This window comes from Pleurodeles waltl, chromosome 3_1, assembly GCF_031143425.1.
Source record: "Pleurodeles waltl isolate 20211129_DDA chromosome 3_1, aPleWal1.hap1.20221129, whole genome shotgun sequence".
Classification (NCBI taxonomy): domain Eukaryota; kingdom Metazoa; phylum Chordata; class Amphibia; order Caudata; family Salamandridae; genus Pleurodeles; species Pleurodeles waltl.
The window spans coordinates 1,460,581,248-1,460,606,377 of record NC_090440.1 but is presented as its reverse complement, the minus strand read 5'-3'; the positions used below and the strand labels follow the sequence as shown (position 1 = coordinate 1,460,606,377).

Here is a 25,130-nt window from a genome sequence, read left to right as displayed (position 1 = left end):
GTTGCTGCTGCTGTCTAGCCACTAGGTCCCAAATGGCTAATACTCCTTCTATCTCAGTTTCCCTGACTCGCAAGCAAAATTAGACCAGCAAATTCTACTCTCAACTGATCATTAGGTCCTCCTGGTGCACACAGGGTTCACCAAATCTCCGTCCAAAACTAGCACTCACCTTGATACATACTCTGAGTTTGTCAACCACGCCCAGTTGACCTATTAAATAGACAAATTACAACATCAAACAAAGTGTTTCATACACTTATACAATACTCCAGAGTCTTAGACGACGCAGGGTCCGTATACCAACAACCATGTGGGCAATTTTTGAGCACAAAGTATCACACACAAGTGAAGTTTGACGACTTCCCTACATGCCACCTTTGGAGTACGCACACTCCCTAAACAACTTCATTGGAATACACAAACTCCCTATTACTCACAAACATCACAATTCACCTGCGATTTGTTTAAGTAGTGCAAACGCAAAAACCTATTTCCCTCACAAATCACACTAGGAATGCTGAGAACATCTTAAAACAAGCATTGGCAAGACCCAAGTTTTCAGGAAAATCATCAAATGTTATCTCTACATTAAAGCCATGGTAATTTTTTTAGGGGACATAACCTTTCATTTCTGCTATTAGAATTGGGAACTACTTAAAGAGCAATTTTGTCAGCACAACTGTGAGACCCTGGAACTCTCTCAAGGAGACATAACCATTCACTTTATTACCTAGAATTGAAAAACCACGGTAGCCTCTTAACTGCTACCAAAACTGAGACCCACTCCAACTGGAAAATCATGGCAGCCTCTTATGAAATGGTAACCATCTGTTTCTTTTCTATAACTGGGACGTCCGGCCTCTTAAGGAGACGTAACCGTCCCGTCTGCTACCAAAAACTGTGAGCGCGTCTGGCCTTATTTGGCCTTTGATAATTTATTTATAAGGGGACGCGTTAGAGGTTTGATGGACCTTTTGACTCCGCTAAGAGTGATCCACCATGGACACAAAATTTACTTCTGACCTAACCAGCAACAATACAACTTGTTTAACAAATCATTATCAGAAATCTTGAGCCCGTAAACTTTACTCACCATGGCCCATATGGCTGTGAATAAACACACCTTTTGGTAAAGTTAGAAAGTTTATTTCCCTAGATTAAGAATGCGAATGTCACATGAGGTAATCTTAAAACTAAATGCTAAACATATACGAACAACACAGGCTGACCAAAGCGGTGAAAGAATCTCATTTTAACCAAAGCATTTATCATTAAACATTCAAGAGTTATCACAAAAATGAACAACAATAATAACTGAACAATGGAAACAGCATACATCAAGACTTGACAGGTGAATAAATTCAATTATTTGTTGATAACATTTGTTTGAACATGAACACTCTAACTAATCCTCTAATTCGAAGAGCATGTTCGGACTTCATGCAAAAAGGATATTAGACAAAGTTAATTTAGAAAACATCTAGCTAGGACTCTAAATATAGCGGTTGGTACCTAAAGAAAGGAACAAAAATCTATATTAAAGACAATTTCATTTTGTTATACCTCTCCTGAATAGATCAGCAAGCTGTGATTTCTTCGTCAGTTGAACATCCATCTGGCAGGGGAAAGTGAAGGAGATTGGCTCAGCCACGATTGGGCTCTAAGTTAACTGGACACATTTAGAAAGGGTATTAAGCTAAGGAAACAGCATCAACAGCATTAACAATAATGGCAGTAATTACGCGATTAAGCTAAAATCTAGGAAGAAAAGACATCTGGAACTGTACTGCTCCTGGTGAGTGCAGTCGGGTTAAGTCAAATCCCCGAAAATAATTTCTCGAGCTCTCGTTAGTCTGGTCGTTGGGTGTTCACAGTAGAACCAATAAACATTAATTCTTAAAGCTGTGAAATAGTTAGACAGTCTTTCACATATCGATTATTGACTCCTCTTCTCCTGTTCCCATCACCAGTTTTCATCAGGTAACTAAAGTTGCAATCATAACTCCAGTCAGTGAAGACATTGTCACATCCTGGGAACTTACAGCTTCTCACGCACAAAGATACAAATTTATCTGTAGCTAGTACATCGCATTGCTGAAGACAGTTCTCCCAAGAAAGTTTAAGACATCTACTAGTTTAACGTTGCAACATTACAAATCTATTTGGTCAGCACTGTGTGAACAAAGACCAAGGGGGTCATTCTGACCCTGGCGGTTGACTACCGCCAGGGCGGGAGACCGCGGATGCACCGCCAACAGGCTGGCGGTGCATCCATGGGCATTCTGACCGTGGCAGTACAGCTGCGGTCAGAAACGGAAAACCGGCGGTGTACCGCCGGTTTCCCGCTGCCCTAGGGAATCCGCCATGGCGGCGCTGCAGGCAGCGCCGCCATGGGGATTCCGACCCTCTTACCGCCAGCCTGGTTCTGGCGGTTTTGACCGCCAGAACCTGGCTGGCGGTAACGGGTGTCGTGGGGCCCCTGGGGGCCCCTGCAGTGCCCATGCCAATGGCATGGGCACTGCAGGGGCCCCCTAACAGGGCCCCACCAAGATTTTCAGTGTCTGCCAAGCAGACACTGAAAATCACGACGGGTGCAACTGCACCCGTCGCACCCCTTCCACTCTGCCGGCTCCATTCGGAGCCGGCATCCTCATGGAAGGGGGTTTCCCGCTGGGCTGGAAGGCGGCCTTCTGGCGGTCGCCCGCCAGCCCAGCGGGAAACTCAGAATTACCACTGCGGTCTTTTGACCGCGCAGCGGTATTCTGACGGCGGGACTTTGGCGGGCGGCCTCCGCCGCCCGCCAAAGTCAGAATCACCCCCCAAGTGTGAATTCTGTTGAGGCAGAAAACAGTTACAAACATTTGTTTATACCATGAAGCTTAACATGAGGCCTTGTCGACTAGGCCCATAATTTCACAGTTACTCTATGCCTAGTATATTTAAGCAAATACATTTCATTACCACGTTAATATAGTCCACTAATACATTTAGGGGGTTATTACAACTTTGGAGGAGGTGGTAATCTGTCCCAAATGTGATGGATATACCACCAGCCGTATTACGAGTTCCATAGGATATAATGGACTCGTAATACGGCTGGTGGTATATCCGTCACTTTACCGTCACTTTTGGGACGGATTAACACCTCCTCTAAAGTTGTAATAACCCCCTTAGTTCTGTATGTGCGTATTATTTCAAAACAGTTAATATTATTTATTTAAATAATGCCCTACATGTAATGGTTGCCACCTAGTTCAGCACATTTTCCGAAACACTCAATTTCTCTATATTAGCATAATTCATGTCAGTTCTTCGTTACTAATCAATGCAGATTTGTTTTTAATGAATTCTGCTTTCACACTGGTGATCTCTATGCTTTCGGTGCATGTATTGGTGTGGTAGTTGCACTCTAGGCCCAGGTGGGAGCATTTTGGCTGGTGCTATGATTGTTTTGCCCCGTCCGCATTCATTTTTTGTTTCAATGAAACAAACCCCCAAGGTTGTGCTTGCTTAAGTAAACACAGGCAGTTTTCTCTCCAATAACATTATTTATTGTTATTTTAACTGTTTGTGTGGCCAAGTCTTCCAGGTCGCATGCTGGGTACGGAAAATAAATTATGGTAGCCCTACTTTGAATAGGGCAGGGGAGTGTCAATACTGTTGCCCAGCAGCTAAATTGCGGATGAGGTGCCTGGTTAAGGTTTCCCACCAATGGAGCCTTCTGGGGTTTGCAGCCAGAAGCACTAGAGGTTTCCCACCTCTAAGTGAGATGGAGGATTTGTGAGTTTGGTAGAGGAGGAAACCACCACTGATTTATGACGGTGCTCCCTCTGTGCCAAACTCTAAATGAAGCTCTACATCAGCAGTAAATTATCCCTACTTACAAACAAACTTTTGTGAATCAGGGCGACAATATACATGAGAAAAAAATCAGGAAATTTGATTAATGCGCTTCCTTTGAATATGTCCTTTTCATTCCTTACTTTATGTAACAATTAGACTAATTCCATGTAATGTAAAACAGGTGGAGAATGAGGGGCGTGTATCATGAATATTTGTGAATACCCCTAAAGCTACGACTACGACGTGAAATGTACAATTTAGTGACTTCGATTAGGCACACGTTGCCTACAACTCAGCCTCTTCAACACATTTTTTTTTTTACTTTACCACGTGTTATGTTCCATGTGTTCTTGTAAATAATTGCATTGAGAGATGGAGGGAGCACTATTCATATTCAGTTTACATTTACAGAACTAGTTCTTGGCTTGTTAAATCGTAGACGCATGTTCCTTTTCTTGACACATACATTGACCTTTGTCTCTTTACTTACAGGTTGCTCGTGGATATGGTTCCTCGTATTAGGCAAACGCGACATTACGAAATGTTTGAATGAAGGAGGAGGATCTCTGCGTTTTGTTGCCCAGAAGACTGTCTCCGTGCACAGAATATACTAGGCGATTGGTGCCAATAATATATTCATTGATATGCAGTTCGTGTTTCATAAGATATATTACATGTTTGAGTTTGGGTATATCTGTCAAAGCGACGAGCACGCGCCGCGTCCTTCTCATCAGAAAAAAACATCCTTTTGTTTACACTTTTAAGCTGGCTTGGGCTGCACATCCGGGCACCACGTCCTGTAATAAAAAGAGATGTGCATATTTGGTCCAGGCATTCGTGACAAGCACTGGGTCTGGTACTGCAGTTATTTTAAGTTGTCGTTTTTAGATAACGTTTTAAATTATGCCAAATATTGACTCGGGAGCCATGCATCTGATTTCTAAATACAATTGCACCAACGTGAAACATTTTTTTTCTTATTAATGATGAATTCAATAACAAGACAGCACAAAAGATCACCTCACCAGATGCACCTCTTTGTCCTTTGAACGACCTTGAACTTTAACGCGACGTCCATTAATCAAACAGAAGCACAAGGGATAATGATTTTCCTGATCTACGACTATTGTTTGTTTTCTTAGTCACCTTTGACTTTTTCCAGGACATCCTCAAACAATAGCACAAGTCAATGATGTTTCTAGAGTTAAATATATAATTTAATTTCATACTGTCGTGAAGAGTCTGAAATATGTATCTTGAAAAGTAAACACCTATATTTTTTAGAGTTTCAATTCGATGCCTGGCGTTCATAGCTTTGCATGGACCGAAAAAGCACACAAGTGTACAGTTAAATGCAAAAGCAAATGTATGTAAAGTAATAATTACACCAGTTTGCAAGAAATGTACGGATTTAAACTTATTTATTAATTTGGTGTATCTACTTATTTGTACGGGTGATATATATACTTGCAGAAAATGTGACTTTATGGTTAAATTTTGCAGTCGGTGATGGCTTGCGATCTTGAGGTACACAAATGTCCGTGATGGATTAATGTTAGATTTAGATTATTCTATTTAAAAAAACAATGGTTCGCCGTTATTAAAGCTTATGTACAATACATCTTACTATCCTTGTGAGTGTAAACTAATGTATAATTGCTGAAAATCGTCATATCTATTTTGTACAGTTCTTGTAATTAGCATTTTAATCAGTTTCTTGAATGTAACGTAGAGCCAGAAGTCTTCCCGAAGAGCGGTATATTAAATAATATTCTTAGACCATCAGATATGTTCTCTTTTAATAGATTGTGCATTTTTCAGTGAACCTAATTGTTATGTTTCATGTCCTTCCATGACGTTGAAGAGAAGCTGGGAGGCATTCTGATGGGACTTGTTATCCATTCTTGCTGTATTTTCTGTGCCAAAACCATCATGGCCTCTTTGTCTGTTGTTTGCTTAGAGTTGAACTTTGATTGCTTTGGCCATGCAGATCCACAAAGAATCTGCCTCATCCCTTAAAAGTGGGGTGTTCTACAGTGGCAAAGGCATTTAGAGGACATAACCATTTTGAAACCATTCTAAATCTTGAAAAAATAACCATCAAATTTGCTGTAGCTCTTATTTGTTTTCCCAGTGTTTCTAATATTTGTTTTTTAAGGGTAACATTAAAAACAAAGAATCGAGTTATGGCTGCTATTCAGCCAACATTATAGGATAAGAGATGTATTTAAACAATAAGTCACACAGGTAGGTAACTTCAAAGAGGTATTTTCTATATTTAGTTGATATATTTGTAGGACTGACCATAATTATAACCCAAATCCTGGCTGCAGTCTCCTGCCACCCTCATACATTATCAAACATCTCAGGGCACCAGCGACCTGGTAAAGCATTCTTTCAGATTCCATACACCACTCAAGTCCCTTGCTGGTCAATGTTGTCACTGACAGGGCCACCTAACTGCTCCACTCATGTTCTACCTCCCTCTTTGCCACCATTAGCGCCAAGTTAACACACAAATCTTATGATATCATAGGAGTTCCACTGCATACCCAATGCCCAGAAGAACTACTTGAAGGGACAATCTTGGGGGGTGCCAGTCATGTCAGGCCATTGGTTCATTACCGCTGTCTAGAGCTGTAGTAATTCAGGGCCAAACCATATTTCTATGGTAAAATGTGCCTTTCAGTCCACAGCTTATTAAACACTCTGATGCATCACCATAACCAAACAATTTTAGTTGCAGCCTTGAGTAATAAACCCTATGTAATATCTAACCCAAAATTTGCCGTTGTGACCTCTTTTCTCGGACAGATCAGGGGCTCTTACCCTTCATAACTCCTTCATGTCCCTTACATCACTTTCCCATCTAGCATTTAGTTTGCTTCAGATATGAACAGTGTTATTCATCAGTGTCTTATATATATACACAAGATTGCCTTCATTTCTATTGCCTCTGGTAATACTGGGTTCTCTAATGATGAGTAAACTGGCATGGTCCCACTGGCTCAAATGGATGCCTCCACAGTATGACATAACTGACCGTATTTGAAAAATTGCATTTTTGACAACTCATATTCCCCCCTTAATTGCTCAAACAACATCATGACCTTCGACCCCCCAAATGTCTTTAATTCTGGATAACCATCTCTTATCTCAGGTCCCAAACACAGATAGTTTCCCAATCCTTTTTAAACAGTTGCCCACGAGAGCACGGTCTCCCTGGTTATCTTCCCTTTCTTTACTATTTGGTGGCCCTGCCTATGCCTTATCACCGCTTATTTTGGCTAAGTCATATATGTGATGTGGGTATCATTTTTGGCCTATTGCATTTCGATTAATCCTAATTCCACTCATTTGCTATTGCCGAATACACTAGCAAATTATAGTATTGCACTTTAGGCAGGAAAATTCCTTGATCGTAAACTTCCTCTGTGAAGTGTATCCAGTGAAGTTACCACCTCCCATAGCATGTCATGCAGAATATCATCTACAGTCTGGAAGTAGGTCTCTGGGAACTAAATGGGGACATTTTGCAGAACATAAAGGAGCCTTGGAAGCTCAACCATCTCATACAGTGTTGCCCTTCTGAGCATCCACAGAGGGACTGTGCTTTATATTTTACCAATGAGGGTTACAAGTTCTACAGATACAATCCTTGTTCATTCCTAGTTACAAGTATTGCCAAGTATGTGAAGCCCTTTGTATCCACATAGAGTGGTAGGACAGAATGTAATTTTGACCTCAACATCCCAATTGTGTATACTACAGACTTCCCTCAATAAGCCTTAAATCCTGAAAACGTTGTCATACACCTAAGAAATCTGCAGCAACATATTATTATCAAGGTTCATTATATATAACAGTATATCATGCATCCTGTCCTCCTGTTCAGGGTGCCACCTTACCTCAGTAACCAATCCATCCTTACAAATATATCAAGCATCTGCTTGTCATATACGGCACCCAGGGCATGGCTGTGCACGGGCCGGGTGGTGTAGGAAGCCTTCAATATCGGGAGGGGCACCCAGCAGGGATGTCTCCTGTTCCTGCTCCTCTTTGCCCTTGCCATGGAGCCCTTAGCATTCTATTTTAGAGATAAACCTGGTGACAAGGGAATAAGAGTGGGAAGTACCACCCAGGTAGTATCTATGTATGCAGACAAAACTCTTCTTTATGTGACTATCCTGTCCGCTGTGTTCCGCAACTATTACAACCCATTCATGTCTTTTGGGAACTTACCAGGCCTCCAAGTTAATCGCCATAAGACTGTGTTGTTTCTCATGGCAGCATTGGCATCCCGCCCAGTAACACATCTCCCAGTAGTATGTCTCCCCTGGGAAACAAATCATTTTCGATACTTAGGGATCCAAGAGTCGCATGCCAAACACATGTAATCCGATCTGAATATGGCCCATACTGTGCTGGACCTCACCTGATCCGTGGAGTTCTGGAAGATCCCATTGTTGTCACTCATGGGACGGATGGCTCTTAGTAAAATTGTACTGCTACCAAGATGCCTATATGTCATGCAGAATTCCTTTTGTACTTTACCCACAGCACTGTTTTGGCGACTTGATGGACTGCTGGTCTCCTTGATTTTGGGCAGACAAACGCACCAGGGTCAAACTTGAGACCCTGAAACCTGGAGGAGGGAGGTTTACGCCCTCCCGATCTCCAACATTATTAACTTGCAGGGTTACTTCAGTATGCGGCTTTATGGTGTGAGGAAGAGTCTAATTGGGAAAAGATGCTACTGGCAGGGCTGGTGCCTTCAACCGCCCTCCCAAGGATCCTAAAGTGAGGATACAGAACTCCATAGGGTACATTGCACATAGTATCCCTGGTTGCACAGGCATGGGAGAAGGTGCTGATACATACAGTATACACCGTATGCAAGCCTGCTCCCACTGTGGTGGCTCTTGCCCTTTTTGCATATGAGAGAATCCATGAATCTAACACTGTGGATCGGGGGGAAACTGTCAGAATGTGGGTGATCTCTACCTGAACAGCACATTTATAATGCTCCCGAATGCAGACGTGCTGTTCAGAGTTTGCCCAGGAACGTTTTTACAGGATGCTGGTATATCCTGCATGGCCCGCGATATATGGACTAGCTACCTGGATGAGCCGGAAGAATCATTGGTATTGAGGATCCAACTGGACCTGGGTTCGCATAGGGGCCTTATATCCCAAATCTATGCAGCACTGAAGGGAGACAATCAGATCAACATAGCTAAGTTATGCCTTCACTGGAATGAGGACCTCGATAACCCAGTCACAGACATGTAGTGTTGTCGATCTAGGGCACAGGTGTGGGAGACCGCCAGTAGCGCCAGATTCAAACTAACACAAATCTATTATTTCTATAGAGCGTACCTGACTCCACAGGGACTTAGTAGGATCTACCCAGCATACACAGCTAACTGTTTGAGATGTGGTGTGTCCCCTGCCGGATTTATCCATGTTATGAGCAGTTGCAGGGTTCTACATCTAAGAACTCAGTGGCCCGGATATCGGGAGTCAGTCTGGCCTGGACAATTCGACATTGCTTTCTGGGTCTTCTACTACTCACTAAGGAATATAAGAAATGAACTACAGGTCACTCTCCTAGGCCTAGTACTTGTCAGACACCGAAAAAACATTCATTGGTTGTGGGCATTTACTCTGACTCACGACAGATGGCAGATGGATGCATTAGAATGGGCAGTGGTGGAAGAAGTACATCTACGAGGTGTCTCCACGAACAAACATGCAGAGAGGGACACTGCAAGACTGAATGAGATGGTGCACCGTGTGGTGGTTGACTGGGAGGGGGGGACAAGGCCTGGGGGATCCCCTGAGGAAGTGCAGATTTCCCCCCCTCACATGGATGGACTGTGAACTGCCTAGATCAACAAGTGTGCTGCACCCCTCGGAAAAACAAAAGTCGTTAGTTGCACGTATATGTGTTGTGTCTGTGAGCAAGTGGGCTGAAATTGAGTCGACGGATCCCCACCTTGCTCAACCTTTGTGGGAGCTAGAAGTTTGGTTGCACCCCCACACACCCTTTCATCTACCTTTTTGACCCCCACATATGCTGCACAGGTTTATCCTGTTTAAACACCTTGAAGTATGGCTACTCCTCTTACCTCTCTACCATCATTCTGTGATTAAACACTAAAAATGATGTGTTACATGCAAACATCACCATACATGGAGCATAAATGCTACTGTATGACACTGCAACTTGTTTCTTTTTTTATGTCTGAAAATGTAAATAAAGATATACTCTAAAAAAATATATGTATAGCATGCAACTGCTTAAAGTGCTGCAGCAAAGACCAACAGTGACAGAGGACACCCCTATTTAGTGCTTCAGTTCAGTGAGAAAGAAACAGACAGTGTCCCATTCACCTTGACTCTGGCATTGGGAAACTGTAGAGGACCTTAATTAAAGCCAGCATCTTGGGGCCTAGTCCCATTTTCTCAAGTAGTCAGTATGAAGAACCATTTCATTGAAATTAATGTCTTCTCTGCACCTAGTGCTAACAATGCGTGGGATCTATAACCCATTTTGTCATGTCCAAACAGCTGCATAACCACTGTGAGATCAATGTAATCACATTCACACTAATCTGGATGTCCCGATTTGTCCACTACCCCAGTAAACGTTTTGCCAGTATCGTTGAGAGAATTTTGGGCCCATATTTATACTCAGTTTGAGCTGAATTAGCGTCAATGAGATGCAAGGTAGGCGTTCCCATCCAGAAAAGGACAATATTACCTTTGCGCCATATTTATCCTCCCACGCTAAAATCCAGCACAGGGGAATGAGGGCCTTAAATAATGGTGCTAAGCCTGCTTAGCGCTATTATTTAATGCCTGGGTATTGGCAGGTGTAAGGGGACCTGTATGCATATTTTCATGGTCAGAGACCATGGAAATTTCCCACAGGTGCCCTTCCCTGTCCCCAGGGACAACCTCATCGACCTCTACCCACACCAGGAGGTCACCTACGGATGGGGGACCAATCCAAGGTAAGTCCGGGTGAGTATATATATTTTTTCATCCAACGCTGCTCGGGGGCCCTGACTTGGGGCCCCCTGCACAGCGCTAGCCCCAATGGCCATGCCCAGGGGACAATCGTCCCCTGGGCATGGCCATTGGGGTGGTGTGCATGGCTCCTGTCTTTACTAAGACAGGAGCCATGTCCATGGGGTTTGTGCACCAGAAAATGGAGCTACACTGCCTAGAGGCAATTTTTTTTGCCTCCAAACAGTGTAGCGGCATAATTTGGCACACAAGCCCCAGTCCCCCCTATGCTTCCAAGGACAGTAACAGGGCCTTTGCGCCGGCTAGTGCCATTCCATAAATATGGCGCCCGCCCGGCGTCTAGGAATGGCGTTAGCTGGCGCTATACTTTTTGGTGCAAACCTGCGTTAGCGCAGGTTTGCGCCAAAAAGTATAAATATGAACCTTGCTTTCTACATTAAGTAACAAGATCAGACAACAAATGTGCACCTGTCTCTGGCCTTACCCTTTTTGTAGAGTCGTGGTGGCCGTCCTAAGAACGTTTCCAGCCTACATCAGTTAGAACTCATCTGTCTGTCAACTTTTAATTGCTCCTATCCATTCCCCTGGATTAGGAACCATAAATTCATCAACAAAGCTTACAATTTCTCTGTGGCATACTGCAAATTTCAAGTCATAGAACTCCCGTAGATAACATACAAACACCCCTGCCATTCTGCCTCTATCACTAAACCTGAGTGATTTTCAACTTGTACTTTAGCAAGCCACCTATCCCTTAGCTCTTTTTTGCCCTGTCAGGCCAGTAGTTTACCAGGCTGACTCCCATTGCTATCAAGACCACTGCTGTGAGTTTTTTAAATGTCCTGGCCGCATGCTCTGCTACTAAGCTATACTCTTATTGTTTGGCTCCAGTTACCTACATTTGGAAGTCTGTTTGCTATCAATTACTTCCCTTTCTAATCTGATCAGATAACATTTGGGTGCTTGCATTTTTCTCATTTTTTCCTTTTGTTTCCTGAAGTCACCCAAATCTCTCATCTCTCTACACAACATCCTATGCTTTTTACAGGAGTCCAATGGCTACTCATTGTTGGCAAAACAGTGTTCCTTAGACAGGTGTTTTCTTGCTTGAGGGCTCTGTAGTTTGCATATGCCTAAGCACCATCCCATGTAATGGGAATTCCCTTTATCTCCTAGTCTCATCATTAGAGAAGGGTCGCTAGACATGCCATTGAACAGTAATTAAATTTTTTTGCACCCGGTGATCATGACTTCTGTGGTAAAAAAATAATCCGTGAGTAAGAGTTGTTGGCCTCAGAGTAATAGGTATAACATCTACCCCTCTGCAAATCCACCACACCCATGGCTTCTACAAAGTCCCTCAGTCTAGTGAAGTTACGCCATGCTCCCATTGTGGGTATTGATCTGTCCATTTCTCTGTCCATCACAAGGTTACAGTCCCCTCCGACAACACCCAAGACCCCTTCTATTGTCACACAATTTCCCCTATTTTTTCCAGGGCTTCCTGCTGTATTCTGGGTGGCAGATAAATGTAAACAACTAAGGTCCATTCACCCTCCCATATGCCAGACATCATCATATGGCATCAAAGTAGATCCTCCAACATTTTACCTATCACGAACAGCAATGATCTCATCATTAGGATTGTCATTCCCCTTGAAGCAGTTGGTAAACAATCATGTGCTACCAATTACATTTTTAGCTTCATATGAACATCCACTTGTTTCCCAGTAAATGTGTCTCTTGTATCAGGGCGATATCTAACAAATCCCACCTCCACACACCCCTGAATTTCACATGGTAGGTTTTTTACTGCCCAGTCCTGAAAAGCACCATGTTCATGCCACCCCTCACAGAACATTTCACTGTAAACCTTATATCAACCAGACTTGCAATCCGCAAGCCCAACATTATGAACCACATTATACCTAAAAAAGTAGTCTCTGAATCATTGACTGTTTCAGGCAGCATCTTAAAGTTGGCATTTGATAGCTGCAGCCTTTCCAGGATCCAATCCACACCATTCCACAACATGGTGACAATATGCCCTTTCAATTGTAGTTTGTTTTTCCTGTATTGCCTCTTTCTCTCTGTCTGTTGAGTGAGAATCCCCACTAGCAGTGGAAGTCATAACTTGCAGGGAGGCAATCAATGCGTTCCTCTGGTTGTGGGCAGGCTGTGATCGAAAGTAGTTCTGAGCACTAAAATGAAAATGAGCCCATTTTTGAATCGTATAGCTAAAACGTGATCCATATTTGCAAATAAGGGCAGTTTTTAACTTGTACATGCATTCTGAGAAGGTCTTTTGTAAGGTATAGGAGACTGAACGTGTTTGTCTTTGCTGCAGACAACATTTGTGGCAATATCAGGGATATCAACAGGAAACTGTATTCCACCAGACCATACAACAGACCGACAAACAGCCAAAAAAGACCACTCCCTGACCTGTTAGATCAGTCCTTTTGTCACTGCCAGATTGTCTTGTAGTCCAGTCGAAATCTCACCCTAGTCTATCATTTTGCTATCTTTCTCTTCTGTACACTTGCTGCCGTTTTTCTCTTGCTTCGGTTTAAAAGATTTGGGACAGTCCTTTTTGCCCCAGCCACCTAATCAGTCCTGCGCACCTCTATCTTCAGACGATGTCAGGATCTTTCTTCAGGTATCACATACAGTTGACAGTAAGACTCATCAAGGATTTAGGCCCGTATTTATACTTTTTGACGCTAAACTGCGCTAACGCAGTTTAGCGTAAAAAACATTTGCGCCGGCTAACGTCATTCTGAAGCGCCATGTGGGCGCCGTATTTATTGAATGGCGTTAGCCGGCGCAAGCAGACCGGCGCTGCCTGGTGTGCGTGGAAAAAAACCACGTACACCAGGCAGCGCCGGCGTTGGGAAAAGTGGCGCTAGGGCGTCTTAAAAATGGTGCAAGTCAGGTTGACGCAAAAAATCGCCTCCACCCGATTTGCGCCATTTTTAACGACGCCCAGACGCCATTTACATGACTCCTGTCTTAGTAAAGACAGGAGTCATGCCCCCTTGCCCAATGGCCATGCCCAGGGGACTTATGTCCCCTGGGCATGGTCATTGGCATAGTGGCATGTAGGGGGGCACAAATAAGGCCCCCCTATGCCACCCAAAAAAAAATAAAAAAAAATGTTATACTTACCCGAACTTACCTGAATGTCCCTGGGATGGGTCCCTCCATCCTTGGGTGTCCTCCTGGGGTGGGCAAGGGTGGCAGGGGGGGTCCCTGGGGGCAGGGGAGGGCACCTGTGGGCTCATTTTGAGCCCACAGGCCCCTTAACGCCTACCCTGACCCAGGCGTTAAAAAGTGGCGCAAATGCGGGGTTTTTTGACCCGACCACTCCCGGGCGTGATTTTTGCCCGGGAGTATAAATACGACGCATTTGCGTCGCCGTCATTTTTTTAGACTGGAACGCCTTCCTTGCATCTCATTAACGCAAGGAAGGCGTTCACGCAAAAAAATGACGCTATTTGCCCATACTTTGGCGCTAGACGCGTCTAACGCCAAAGTATAAATATGGCGTTAGTTTTGCGCCGAATTTGCGTCGAAAAAAACGACGCACATTCGGCGCAAACGGAGTATAAATATGCCCCTTAATTTCTATAGCCCTTAGTCTTTTACAGACACCATCAAAACTGTCCTTTTTCCATTGCACCACCTATTGTGAAATCAGTAATTGGAAACAGTACCTTGTATTCTCATATAAGGTGGCAATCTCTCATCTGACATCTTGCAGGGCTGCATTTCTCTCACAGGAAGTAAGAAAACTGACCACCCGACCATTATTGCCCAAGTGGGGCTCTTGGTGGTGGCTTTGGCTGCCCGCTTTCAGATACCAGAGGAAAAAAATTGCCCTCTCATGAGCTTCAGAACAATTTTGATTAATTATTCAATGAAAAGCTCCACATTTGGACCCTCCACCTACTCCAATATTCCAACAAAGTGAATTTTAATATGCTGCATGTGGTCTTTGCTGTCATGTCAATGTATCACTAATTTCAGATGATGTGTCTGAAAGGCCACCCACTGTTGCATCGACTTGGTCCCACATCTTCTTGAGGTCCATAAACAGATGGCTGACCTCAATGTTAATGGAACGGTCAGACCTGTCAACCTTAGGGTGGTCTGCCTCCCAATCTTTTGCCTTCCTCTTACACTTTTTCTGACCTTGTTTTTTGCTCGTATTAGGACTCTGTGCACTTTGCCACTGCTAACCAGTGCGAACGTGCTTTTGCTCTCTCCTCTAAACATGGCAATATTGGCTTATCCCCAATTGGCATATTTAATTCATTTATAAGTCCCTAGTAAGTGGCACTCATATCCCCAGGGCCTGTGGATTAAATGCTATTAGTGGGACTGCAGCACTGATTGTGCCCCTCACTTAAGTAGCCCTTTACCCATGTCTCAGGCCTGCCATTGCAGAGCCTGTGCACGCAGTTTTTAACTGCTGTTTCGACCTGGCAAGGAAAATCATTTGCCAGGCCCAAATGCTACCTTTTAATACACATAAGTCACCCCAAGGGTAGGCCCCTGGACAGCCCACAGGGCAGGGTGCAATGTATTTAAAAAGTAAAACATGTGTTTTACATGCCCTGGTAGTGAAAAACTCTAAACTAGATTTTCATTACAGCAAGGCCTATTTCTCCCCTGGGATAACATTTGCTGATGAGCAAGCGGAAGTTGTCTTCCCGCCTCAGGTTCACAATCGCAAGCGCTCTGGTGAGACACCATACCTTTTCTCAACTCTAGAAGTCGACTGGACCTTGGACCCTAGTGGAGGGTGTGGTAGTTGGATTCATTTATGACAAATCAGTAACATAGGAAACATTATCACTTCAACACCATGACCAATTTAATATAAACAAACTCTAAACTGAATAAAGTTTCAGAGCTTTATTACAACCCCAAAGCTAGTACAACGTAAATGGTGTGCAAAACTAAGTTATAAGCATACATGAAAGCTATAGGCTGACCAAAACGGTGAAAAAGATTAAGCCTACCAAACATCAATACTGTTAAACACTCCAAAAGTACAACACATTAACAAAACTATAACATGCTCATTAAAACTGGATTTCAGAGCAGATGATGGTGACATCAGTAAATCATCAAAATTCAATTAATAACATTTGATTTCGGAGCTGGGACATCCTTAACTCTAACATGAATTTAGACTTGCATGTGTGGGAACAGACTAACACATGCAGGCAAAACAAAAAGTAAGACAAAAATAATTGGAAAAAATTCCAAATAATTCCAAAAGTCATTTGTAAAAATGATCTTACTAGGGTGACTCTTTATAAAAATACAACAGTGGAATTTTCTAGGCTTGAAATGAAACAAGAAACACATTTGGATTATACCTCTTCTCATGGGACAGCAGACCGAAAAGTTTTGTCAAATGGAGCGTTCACATTTGCACAACATCAGTAGAGTGCAGCATCAGGACAGTGCAGAAGAAGGGCTGATTGGGCATATTGGCACTGAACAGCAAAAGCAAATAGGGCAATAAGACAACTCATAATGTGAAAATCAAATATGGCAGAAGGCTTTAAGGAGGGACAGGAAGTGACATCATGAATACCCAACAAGAACTCTCAGGCTTCAGCAGATAGCAGCAGACTAAAGCAAGAGTTAACTGCTAAAAGTTTAAATAGTGTCTCCCTAACTAGAAATGTCCACAGGCTTGTGATTGGTCCTCCAGGTAGGCTCATCAAATGCACAAGGATCAGCATCCAGTGGCAGCTGATGACACCATCAGGTTTGCAAGTATTCCGGATTTTCTCAGGGTAAATACATGATCAGCTCAAAGAATTCACACAGTTCTGCCAAAATATTACAGTTCCTAGTTGATTGCAACATCATGATCCTCTCTCATGGTGCACAGGATGAGCTGAACAATTCTCACATGAAAATGATTGAAGTTTCTTGTCTTGCTCAACAGCTAGAACAAATTTTGTTACTTGGTCGAAATCGAACCATTTCTCAGTCTTTAATACAATAGGACATTCAACATAATATCAGGAACCTAGAAGAGACTTCAGGTCAGAGGGAAACAGAATAAACTAGTAAGTTTCCTCTACTGCTGCAGAAATTAATCTTCAGGCCTAGTCAAGCTAAGAAAACCTACATACTTGTTAATACAATTTAATACAAATAAAACCTATTGTGCACCTTACATCTTAAATCAATTATGCAAAGCAAATTATTTAACTGCAAACATTATTCACAACATATTAGAACAGTTTAAATGTGCATTTATTTTTCTGCACACATGTAACTTCACGTTAATAACTTCCATTTAATTTAAAATAAATACAATTAATTCATGTTCATTTAATACTCCAATTTCTAAAATTCATCTATAAAAATACTCAGATAATTCATGTCAGTTGTTCCTTTAATCTAAAGGTGAAATATCTCATGTTAAAATACCATGTCAAATACCAATGACAGCCACATTGTCAACCATAATTCAAGTTTGCACGTTTTACATTTTTGTGTTATTTTCTCTGTTAAGTATTTTAAATTAAGGGTTGTAAGTCACCATATGCTTACTTCTATGCCACTAATGTATTACTAAAATTTGATCTTTCTCTCTCAGTGGAGCTGTGCTCCTAGACTTTATGGGAGTATTTCCAAATGGAAAGAGATAAATCCTTCAGGTTTGGTGTCTCTGGTATCACAATTTAAGATCTTAACTGATGATGAAGTCAGCTTTCAAATTGCAATTCTGAAAATGCCACTTTTAGAAAGTTGGCATTTTCTTGCCTTAGCCATTAGAAAGTTGGCATTTTCTTGCCTTAGCCATTTAGAGCCTGCAGTCTATCTCTGGTCACATGACAGGGTGTAGTTGGCAGTTGGGCATTCCTCCTAGACACCTGCACATAATAGGAGCTTAGGTGTGACTTGATAGGCCATCCCAGGCAGAATGGGTTGGGGGAGTTGTGCACAGCCTCACTTTCACCTGAAGAGGTTGTGTGTGTTCTGGTAACACACAAAAGGACTAATGACCCTGCATTGTCACTTAAGCCAGCTTTGAGACAGGGCAGGAGAGGAAGGGAATTTCTTGCCCTTCACAGCCACTGTATAGAAGCTTTTCCCACCTTCCAGAACCAGTGATCCAGGGTATAAATGCCAGGCCTTAGACACCACCACTTCAGTACACTTCTGGACCTGTGGATACTCTGCCAGGAAGAAAGACTGCTGGTTGCTGAAGGACTGTCACTCTGCTGAGCTCCCGCTTTGTTGTGCTGCCTGCTGCCCTCTTGCCTAGATGAGAAAGACTGATGTCTCGCCAGTCTATCCTTGCTCATATTGCACTACAAGTCAGACTCATTTGAAACAATTCTATGATTTATCTTGTAGCACTGGCCTTCCTTTTGGCAAGTTGACCTCCAATCAGGTGACACAATTTCCTTAGTTGTCAGTACTCATAGCCAGGGTCCACTTCCCTCTGCCTTATCTAAATTTCTATCCCGGAATAAATTGTGCAGCCAACATTCTCAACCTTGTCAAGTCAAGTTTAGAGATAAAAATATAATTATTATAAATGTAAACAATATTATTAGGGGGTGCATTACTATTGATATAGTTATGGTAAGAAATGGCAAAGGCTTAGGAAGAGAGAAAATACTATTTTTGTGAGGTAGTGATCCTTTTACTTTCAGTGTATAACTGAGGATGGGAAAATAATTGGGAGTAAACACTGAGGTCAAAACGTGGAGTGACTCATTAAGGCCAACACTGGAAGAGAGACAATAGGGCTAGAATTAAGCATAGGGCAATAAGACCAGAGTTGGAAGTGGATCTTTAGGGCCAGTGTCAGAATGAGGATGTGGCAGCAGGGCTAGCATTGGACATGGGGCATTAACCCCTTCACTGCGGGCGTCGGCCACTGGCCGACGCCCGCACTACCTCCCTGGTGCAGGTCATGACCAGTGGCCGACACCAGGGAGGGGGTTAATAAATCCTCGGGTGCGTCGCACCCGAGGATTTATTTATTTATTTTTTATGTCCCAGGGAGACACGGAAGCTTCCGTGCCTCCCCCCACCCCTTTGTGATGTCAGCGCGCCGCAGGTCGCTGACGTAACAAAGTTGATTTCCCCATCGGAGCAGGAAGCAGCCTTGCGGCTGCTTCCTGTTTCAATGGGGAAAACGGCCTTCCCCACATTCGGGAAGGCCTAGTAAGAAAGGGGAGACTCTCCCCTTTCTTACGAGGCCTTCCTGAAAGTGTTTCCTGGCCCCCGGTCGCAGCTGTGCTGCGATCGGGGGCCAGGAAACACTTTCAGGTTTCCTGGCCCCCGATCGCAGCACAGCTGCGATCGGGGGGGCCAGGAAACAGTTTCAGAAGGCCACGTAAGAAAGGGGAGAGTCTCCCCTTTCTTACGAGGCCTTCTGAAACTGTTTCCTGGCTCCCGATACGAGGCCTTCTGAAACTGTTTCCTGGCCCCCGATCGCAGCTGTGCTGCGATCGGGGGCCAGGAAACAGTTTCAGGAAGGCCTCGTAAGAAAGGGGAGAGGCCCCCAAGGAAACCATACAACAACTAAAAAAAAAATATATATATATATATAGATATATCTATGTAGATATATCTATGTTCATGGATATATCTATAGATAGATCTATAGATATATATCGATATATGTATATATATATATATATATATATATATAGATCTATCTATAGATATATCTATGTAGATATATATATATATATATATATATATATATATATATATATATATATCACTTTTGTCAATATGTGTGTGGTTTCCCTGGGGGCTGCGATCGGCCCCCAGGAAAACCAGACCCACATATAAAAGTGATATATATATATATATATATATATATATATATATATATATATTTGCCGCCAGTTGTCTTGCAGTTGCAGCTTGCGTCTTCAAAGCAATGCACATACTTCAACTGACGCTTTTCAACTGTAACTTTTAGGCAGCAATAAAGAAGTCAAGTAAGTATTGTGACTATGTTTCTGCTACAAAAGAGTCAGACTTGTCTAGTGGCAGTTTTAGGGGCATATTTATACTCTGTTTGCGCTGGAATTGCATAGTTTTTTTTTACGCAATTCCGACGCAAAACTAACTCCATATTTATACTTTGGCGTTAGACCCGTCTAGCACCAAAGATCTTGGAGTTTGCGTCATTTTTTAGCGTGGACACCTACCATGCGTTAATGATATGCAAGGTAGGCGTTCCCGTCTAAAAAATGACTCCCAGGCCTGTGCGCCGTATTTACACTCACGGGCAAAAATGACGCCCGGGAGTGGGCGGGTCCAAAAAAATGACGTCTAGCCGCGTTAGCGTCATTTTTTAATGCCTGGTCAGGGCAGGCGTTAAGGGACCTGTGGGCTCGGAAGGAGCCCAGAGGTGCCCTCCCATGCCCCCAGGGACACCCCCGGCCACCCTTGCCCACCCCAGGAGGACGCCCAAGGATGGAGGGACCCACCCCTGGGACATTAAGGTAAGTTCAGGTAAGTTTTTTTTTTTAATTTTTGTTTTGGCATAGGGGGGCCTGATTTGTGCCCCCCTACATGCCACTATGCTCAATGACCATGCCCAGGGGACAAAAGTCCCCTGGGCATGGCCATTGGGCAAGGGGGCATGACTCCTGTCTTTGCTAAGACAGGAGTCATTTCAATGGGGGTTGGGAGTAAAAAAAATGGCGCAAATCGGGTTGAGGCGATAATTTTGCCTCAGCCTGACTTGCCCCATTTTTGGACGCCCAAGCTCCATTTTCCCCTACGCCGGCGCTGCCTGGTGTGAGTCATTTTTTTTGACGCACACCACTCCGCAGCGCCGGCTAACGGCGGCTAACGTCATTGAATAAATACGGCGCCCGCATGGCGCTTCAGAATGGCGTTAGCCGGCGTTAAATTTTTTGACGCACAACTGCGTTGGCGCAGTTGTGCGTCGAAAAGTATAAATATGGCCCTTAGTGCCATAAAGAAGCGCAGAAGGTTTATATGCCTACTGCAAAGAGCAAATCTGTATTTTATGTAAATAGCTGAGTACATTAGTAAAGTCAGCCATTACCTGCGCTATAATACAAATTAAATGTATGTACGGGGTGGAGGGCGGCTATGGAGAGATGAAGGGCACTTTTGCTGGGTGGTAATGAGGGAATCCGAGGAGGAGGGAGTGGGAGCACCAATAATGATTGTTGGACTGGGCGCAGGAGGTGCTAAAGACTGTGACGAATGGTATGTGACAAGGTGTTTTTTGAGTGTCTTGAAAGAACATGCTGATTGAGGGAAGAAGCGCAGGTAAGGTGGCCTCTACTGTTGCACGTATCTCACACACACCATTGATTTTGTGACTGTCTACGTAGGCTAGTGTTTTAGAGCAGTTTAGCCAATAGCAGACATGGCATCTTGATGGATGACTGCTGCCGGCACTCGGGTTATAGAGGGCAGCTCTGACATAGGATCAGAGACTGAGACATCAGATACTGAGACAGCATCTGAGGGATAGGACAATGGCGCAGACTCTGGGAGTGATTTTTCAGTCGGAAGAGTCCCATTCGATAACTCCTCTTCCAGTACATTATGAGGGAGGTGATGAGGACAGTCCTGCTGTCCCTTCGTGTAGGAGGCTGGACTGGTTTGTAGTGAGTACCAAGGGGTACTTACACCTTGCACCAGGCCCAGGTATCCCTTATTAGTGTATAGGGTGTCTAGCAGCTTAGGCTGATAGATAATGGTAGCTTAGCAGAGCAGCTTAGGCTGAACTAGGAGACGAGTGAAGCTCCTACAGTACCCCTAGTGTCACTTGCACAATATCATAAGAAAACACAATACACAGATATACTAAAAATAAAGGTACTTTATTTTTATGACAATATGCCAAAGTATCTCAGTGAGTACCCTCAGTATGAGGATAGCAAATATACACAAGATATATGTACACAATACCAAAAATATGCAGTATAGCAATAGAAAACAGGGCAAACAATGTATAGTTACAATAGGATGCAATGGGAGCACATAGGGATAGGGGCAACACAAACCATATACTCCAAAAGTGGAATGCGAACCACGAATGGACCCCAAACCTATGTGACCTTGTATAGGGTCGCTGGGACTGTAAGGAAACAGTGAGGGTTAGAAAAATAGCCCACCCCAAGACCCTGAAAAGTGAGTGCAAAGTGCACTGAAGTTCCCCAAAGAGCACAGAAGTCGTGATAGGGGAATTCTGCAGGAAAGACCAAAACCAGCAATGCAACAACAATGGATTTCCAGACGAGGGTACCTGTGGAACAAGGGGACCAAGTCCAAAAGTCACGATCAAGTTGAGAGTGGGCAGATGCCCAGGAAATGCCAGCTGTGGGTGCAAAGAAGCTGCTACTGGACAGTAGAAGCTGAGGATTCTGCAAGAACAACAAGGGCTAGAAACTTCCCCTTGGGAGGATAGATGTCCCACGCCGTGGAGAGTCGTGCAGAAGTGTTTTCCTGTGGAAAAACCATAAACAAGCCTTGCTAGTTGCAAAGCTTGTGGTTGGGGTTTTTGGGTGCTGCTGTCGCCCAGGAGGGACCAGGATGTCACCAATTGCGTCAGGGGACAGAGGAGGTGCCCAGCAAGACAAGGAGCCCTCTCAGAAGCAGGCAGCACCCGCAGAAGTGCCGGAACAGGCACTACAAAGTGGAGTGAAACAGTGCTCACCCGAAGTTGCACAAAGGAGTCCCACGCTGCCGGAGGACAACTCAGGAGGTCGTGCAATGCAGGTCAGAGTGCCGTGGACCCAGGCTTGGCTGTGCACAAAGGATTCCCTCGGAAAGTGCACAGGAGCCGGAGTAGCTGCAAAACACGTGGTTCTCAGCAATGCAGTCTGGTGTGGGGAGGCAAGGACTTACCTCCACCAAACTTGGACTGAAGAGTCACTGGACTGTGGGAGGCACTTGGACAGAGTTGCTGGATTCAAGGGACCTCGCTCGTTGTGCTGAGAGGAGACCCAGAGGACCGGTGATGCAGTTCTTTGGTGCCTGCGGTTGCAGGAGGACGATTCCGTCGACCCACAGGAGATTTCTTCTGAGCTTCTAGTGCAGAGAGGAGGCAGACTACCCCCACAGCATGCACCACCAAGAAAACAGTTGAGAAGGCGGCAGGATCAGCGTTACAGAGTTGCAGTAGTCGTCTTCGCTACTTTGTTGCAGTTTTGCAGGCTTCCAGCGTGGTCAGCAGTCGATTCCTTGGCAGAAGGTGAAGAGAGAGATGCAGAGGAACTCGGATGAGCTCTTGCATTCGTTATCTAAAGAATTCCCCAAAGCAGAGACCCTAAATAGCCAGAAAAGAGGGTTTGGCTACTTAGGAGAGAGGATAGGCTAGCAACACCTGAAGGAGCCTATCAGAAGGAGTCTCTGACGTCACCTGCTGGCACTGGCCACTCAGAGCAGTCCAGTGTGCCAGCAGCACCTCTGTTTCCAAGATGGCAGAGGTCTGGAGCACACTGGAGGAGCTCTGGGCACCTCCCAGGGGAGGTGCAGGTCAGGGGAGTGGTCACTCCCCTTTCCTTTGTCCAGTTTCACGCCAGAGCAGGGCTGAGGGGTCCCTGAACTGATGTAGACTGGCTTATGCAGAAATGGGCACCATCTGTGCCTATGAAAGCATTTCCAGAGGCTGGGGGAGGCTACTCCTCCCCTGCCTTAACACCTTATTCCAAAGGGAGAGGGTGTAACACCCTCTCTCTGAGGAAGTCCTTTGTTCTGCCTTCCTGGGCCAAGCCTGGCTGGACCCCAGGAGGGCAGAAACCTGTCTGAGGGGTTGGCAGCAGCAGCAGCTGCAGTGAAACCCCTGAAAAGGCAGTTTGGCAGTACCCGGGTCTGTGCTAGAGACCCGTGGGATCATGGGATTGTGCCAACAATGCCAGGATGGCATAGAGGGGGCAATTCCATGATCTTAGACATGTTACATGGCCATATTCGGAGTTACCATTGTGAAGCTACACATAGGTAGTGACCTATATGTAGTGCACGCCTGTAATGGTGTCCCCGCACTCACAAAGTCCGGGGAATTGGCCCTGAACAATGTGGGGGCACCTTGGCTAGTGCCAGGGTGCCCACACACTAAGTAACTTAGCACCCAACCTTTACTAGGTAAAGGTTAGACATATAGGTGACTTATAAGTTACTTAAGTGCAGTGTAAAATGGCTGTGAAATAACGTGGACGTTATTTCACTCAGGCTGCAGTGGCAGGCCTGTGTAAGAATTGTCAGAGCTCCCTATGGGTGGCAAAAGAAATGCTGCAGCCCATAGGGATCTCCTGGAACCCCAATACCCTGGGTACCTCAGTACCATATATTAGGGAATTATAAGGGTGTTCCAGTATGCCAATGTGAATTGGTAAAATTGGTCACTAGCCTGTTATTGACAATTTGGAAAGAAATGAGAGAGCATAACCACTGAGGTTCTGATTAGCAGAGCCTCAGTGGGACAGTTAGTCATAACACAGGTAACACATACAGAGCATACTTATGAGCACTGGGGCCCTGGCTGGCAGGGTCCCAGTGACACATACAACTAAAACAACATATATACAGTGAAATATGGGGGCAATATGCCAGGCAAGATGGTACTTTCCTACACAAACCCCCCCCAAACGAAGGACAATAAGACTAGCCATGACCTGATGAGTCTTCATTGTCTAAGTGGAAATATCTGGAGAGTCCATCTGCATTGGAGTGGGTACTCCCAGGTCTATGTTCCACTGTATAGTCCATTCCCTGTAGGGATATGGACCACCTCAACAATTTAGGATTTTCACCTTTCATTTGTTTTAGCCAAAGTAGAGGTTTGTGGTCTGTCTGAACAATGAAGTGAGTGCCAAACAGGTATGGCCTCAACTTCTTCAGTGCCCAGACCACAGCAAAGGCCTCCCTCTCTATGGCAGACCAACGCTTTTCTCTAGGGGTCAACCTCCTGCTGATAAAAGCAACAGGTTGATCCTGGCCCTCAGAATTAAGTTGTGAAAGGACTGCCCCTACCCCTAGCAAAAGATGTGGGAGGGAAGCTTTCCAGCCTGCCCCCTAGCAAGTCAGCTAGCATAGCTGGTTCTGATGTGAATTCACATCATAGTAATAGTGTTGTTTCTCATCACAGTAAAAGTATTACTTCTAATGGCCAGAATGTTAGAGTGTCATCTGTTAGGGCCAGGTCTCCTTCTGTTCAATCTCAGCATACCTCTATCTCTAGACATGCCTCACCCACC

At 44.3% G+C, this 25,130-nt stretch overlaps 1 protein-coding gene across 1 annotated transcript in view; it reads left to right on the top strand.

Annotated features, from left to right (window-relative positions):
- TMEM163 (transmembrane protein 163) overlaps nt 1–5,628 on the top strand; it is an 884,981-nt gene extending 879,353 nt beyond the window's left edge. The window contains exon 8 of the mRNA XM_069225050.1: nt 4,336–5,628. Coding sequence (XP_069081151.1) covers nt 4,336–4,396 — 61 coding nt within the window. The 3' untranslated portion in view covers nt 4,397–5,628. The remainder of the gene's footprint in view (nt 1–4,335) is intronic.
- The last annotated feature ends 19,502 nt before the right edge of the window (nt 5,629–25,130 follow it).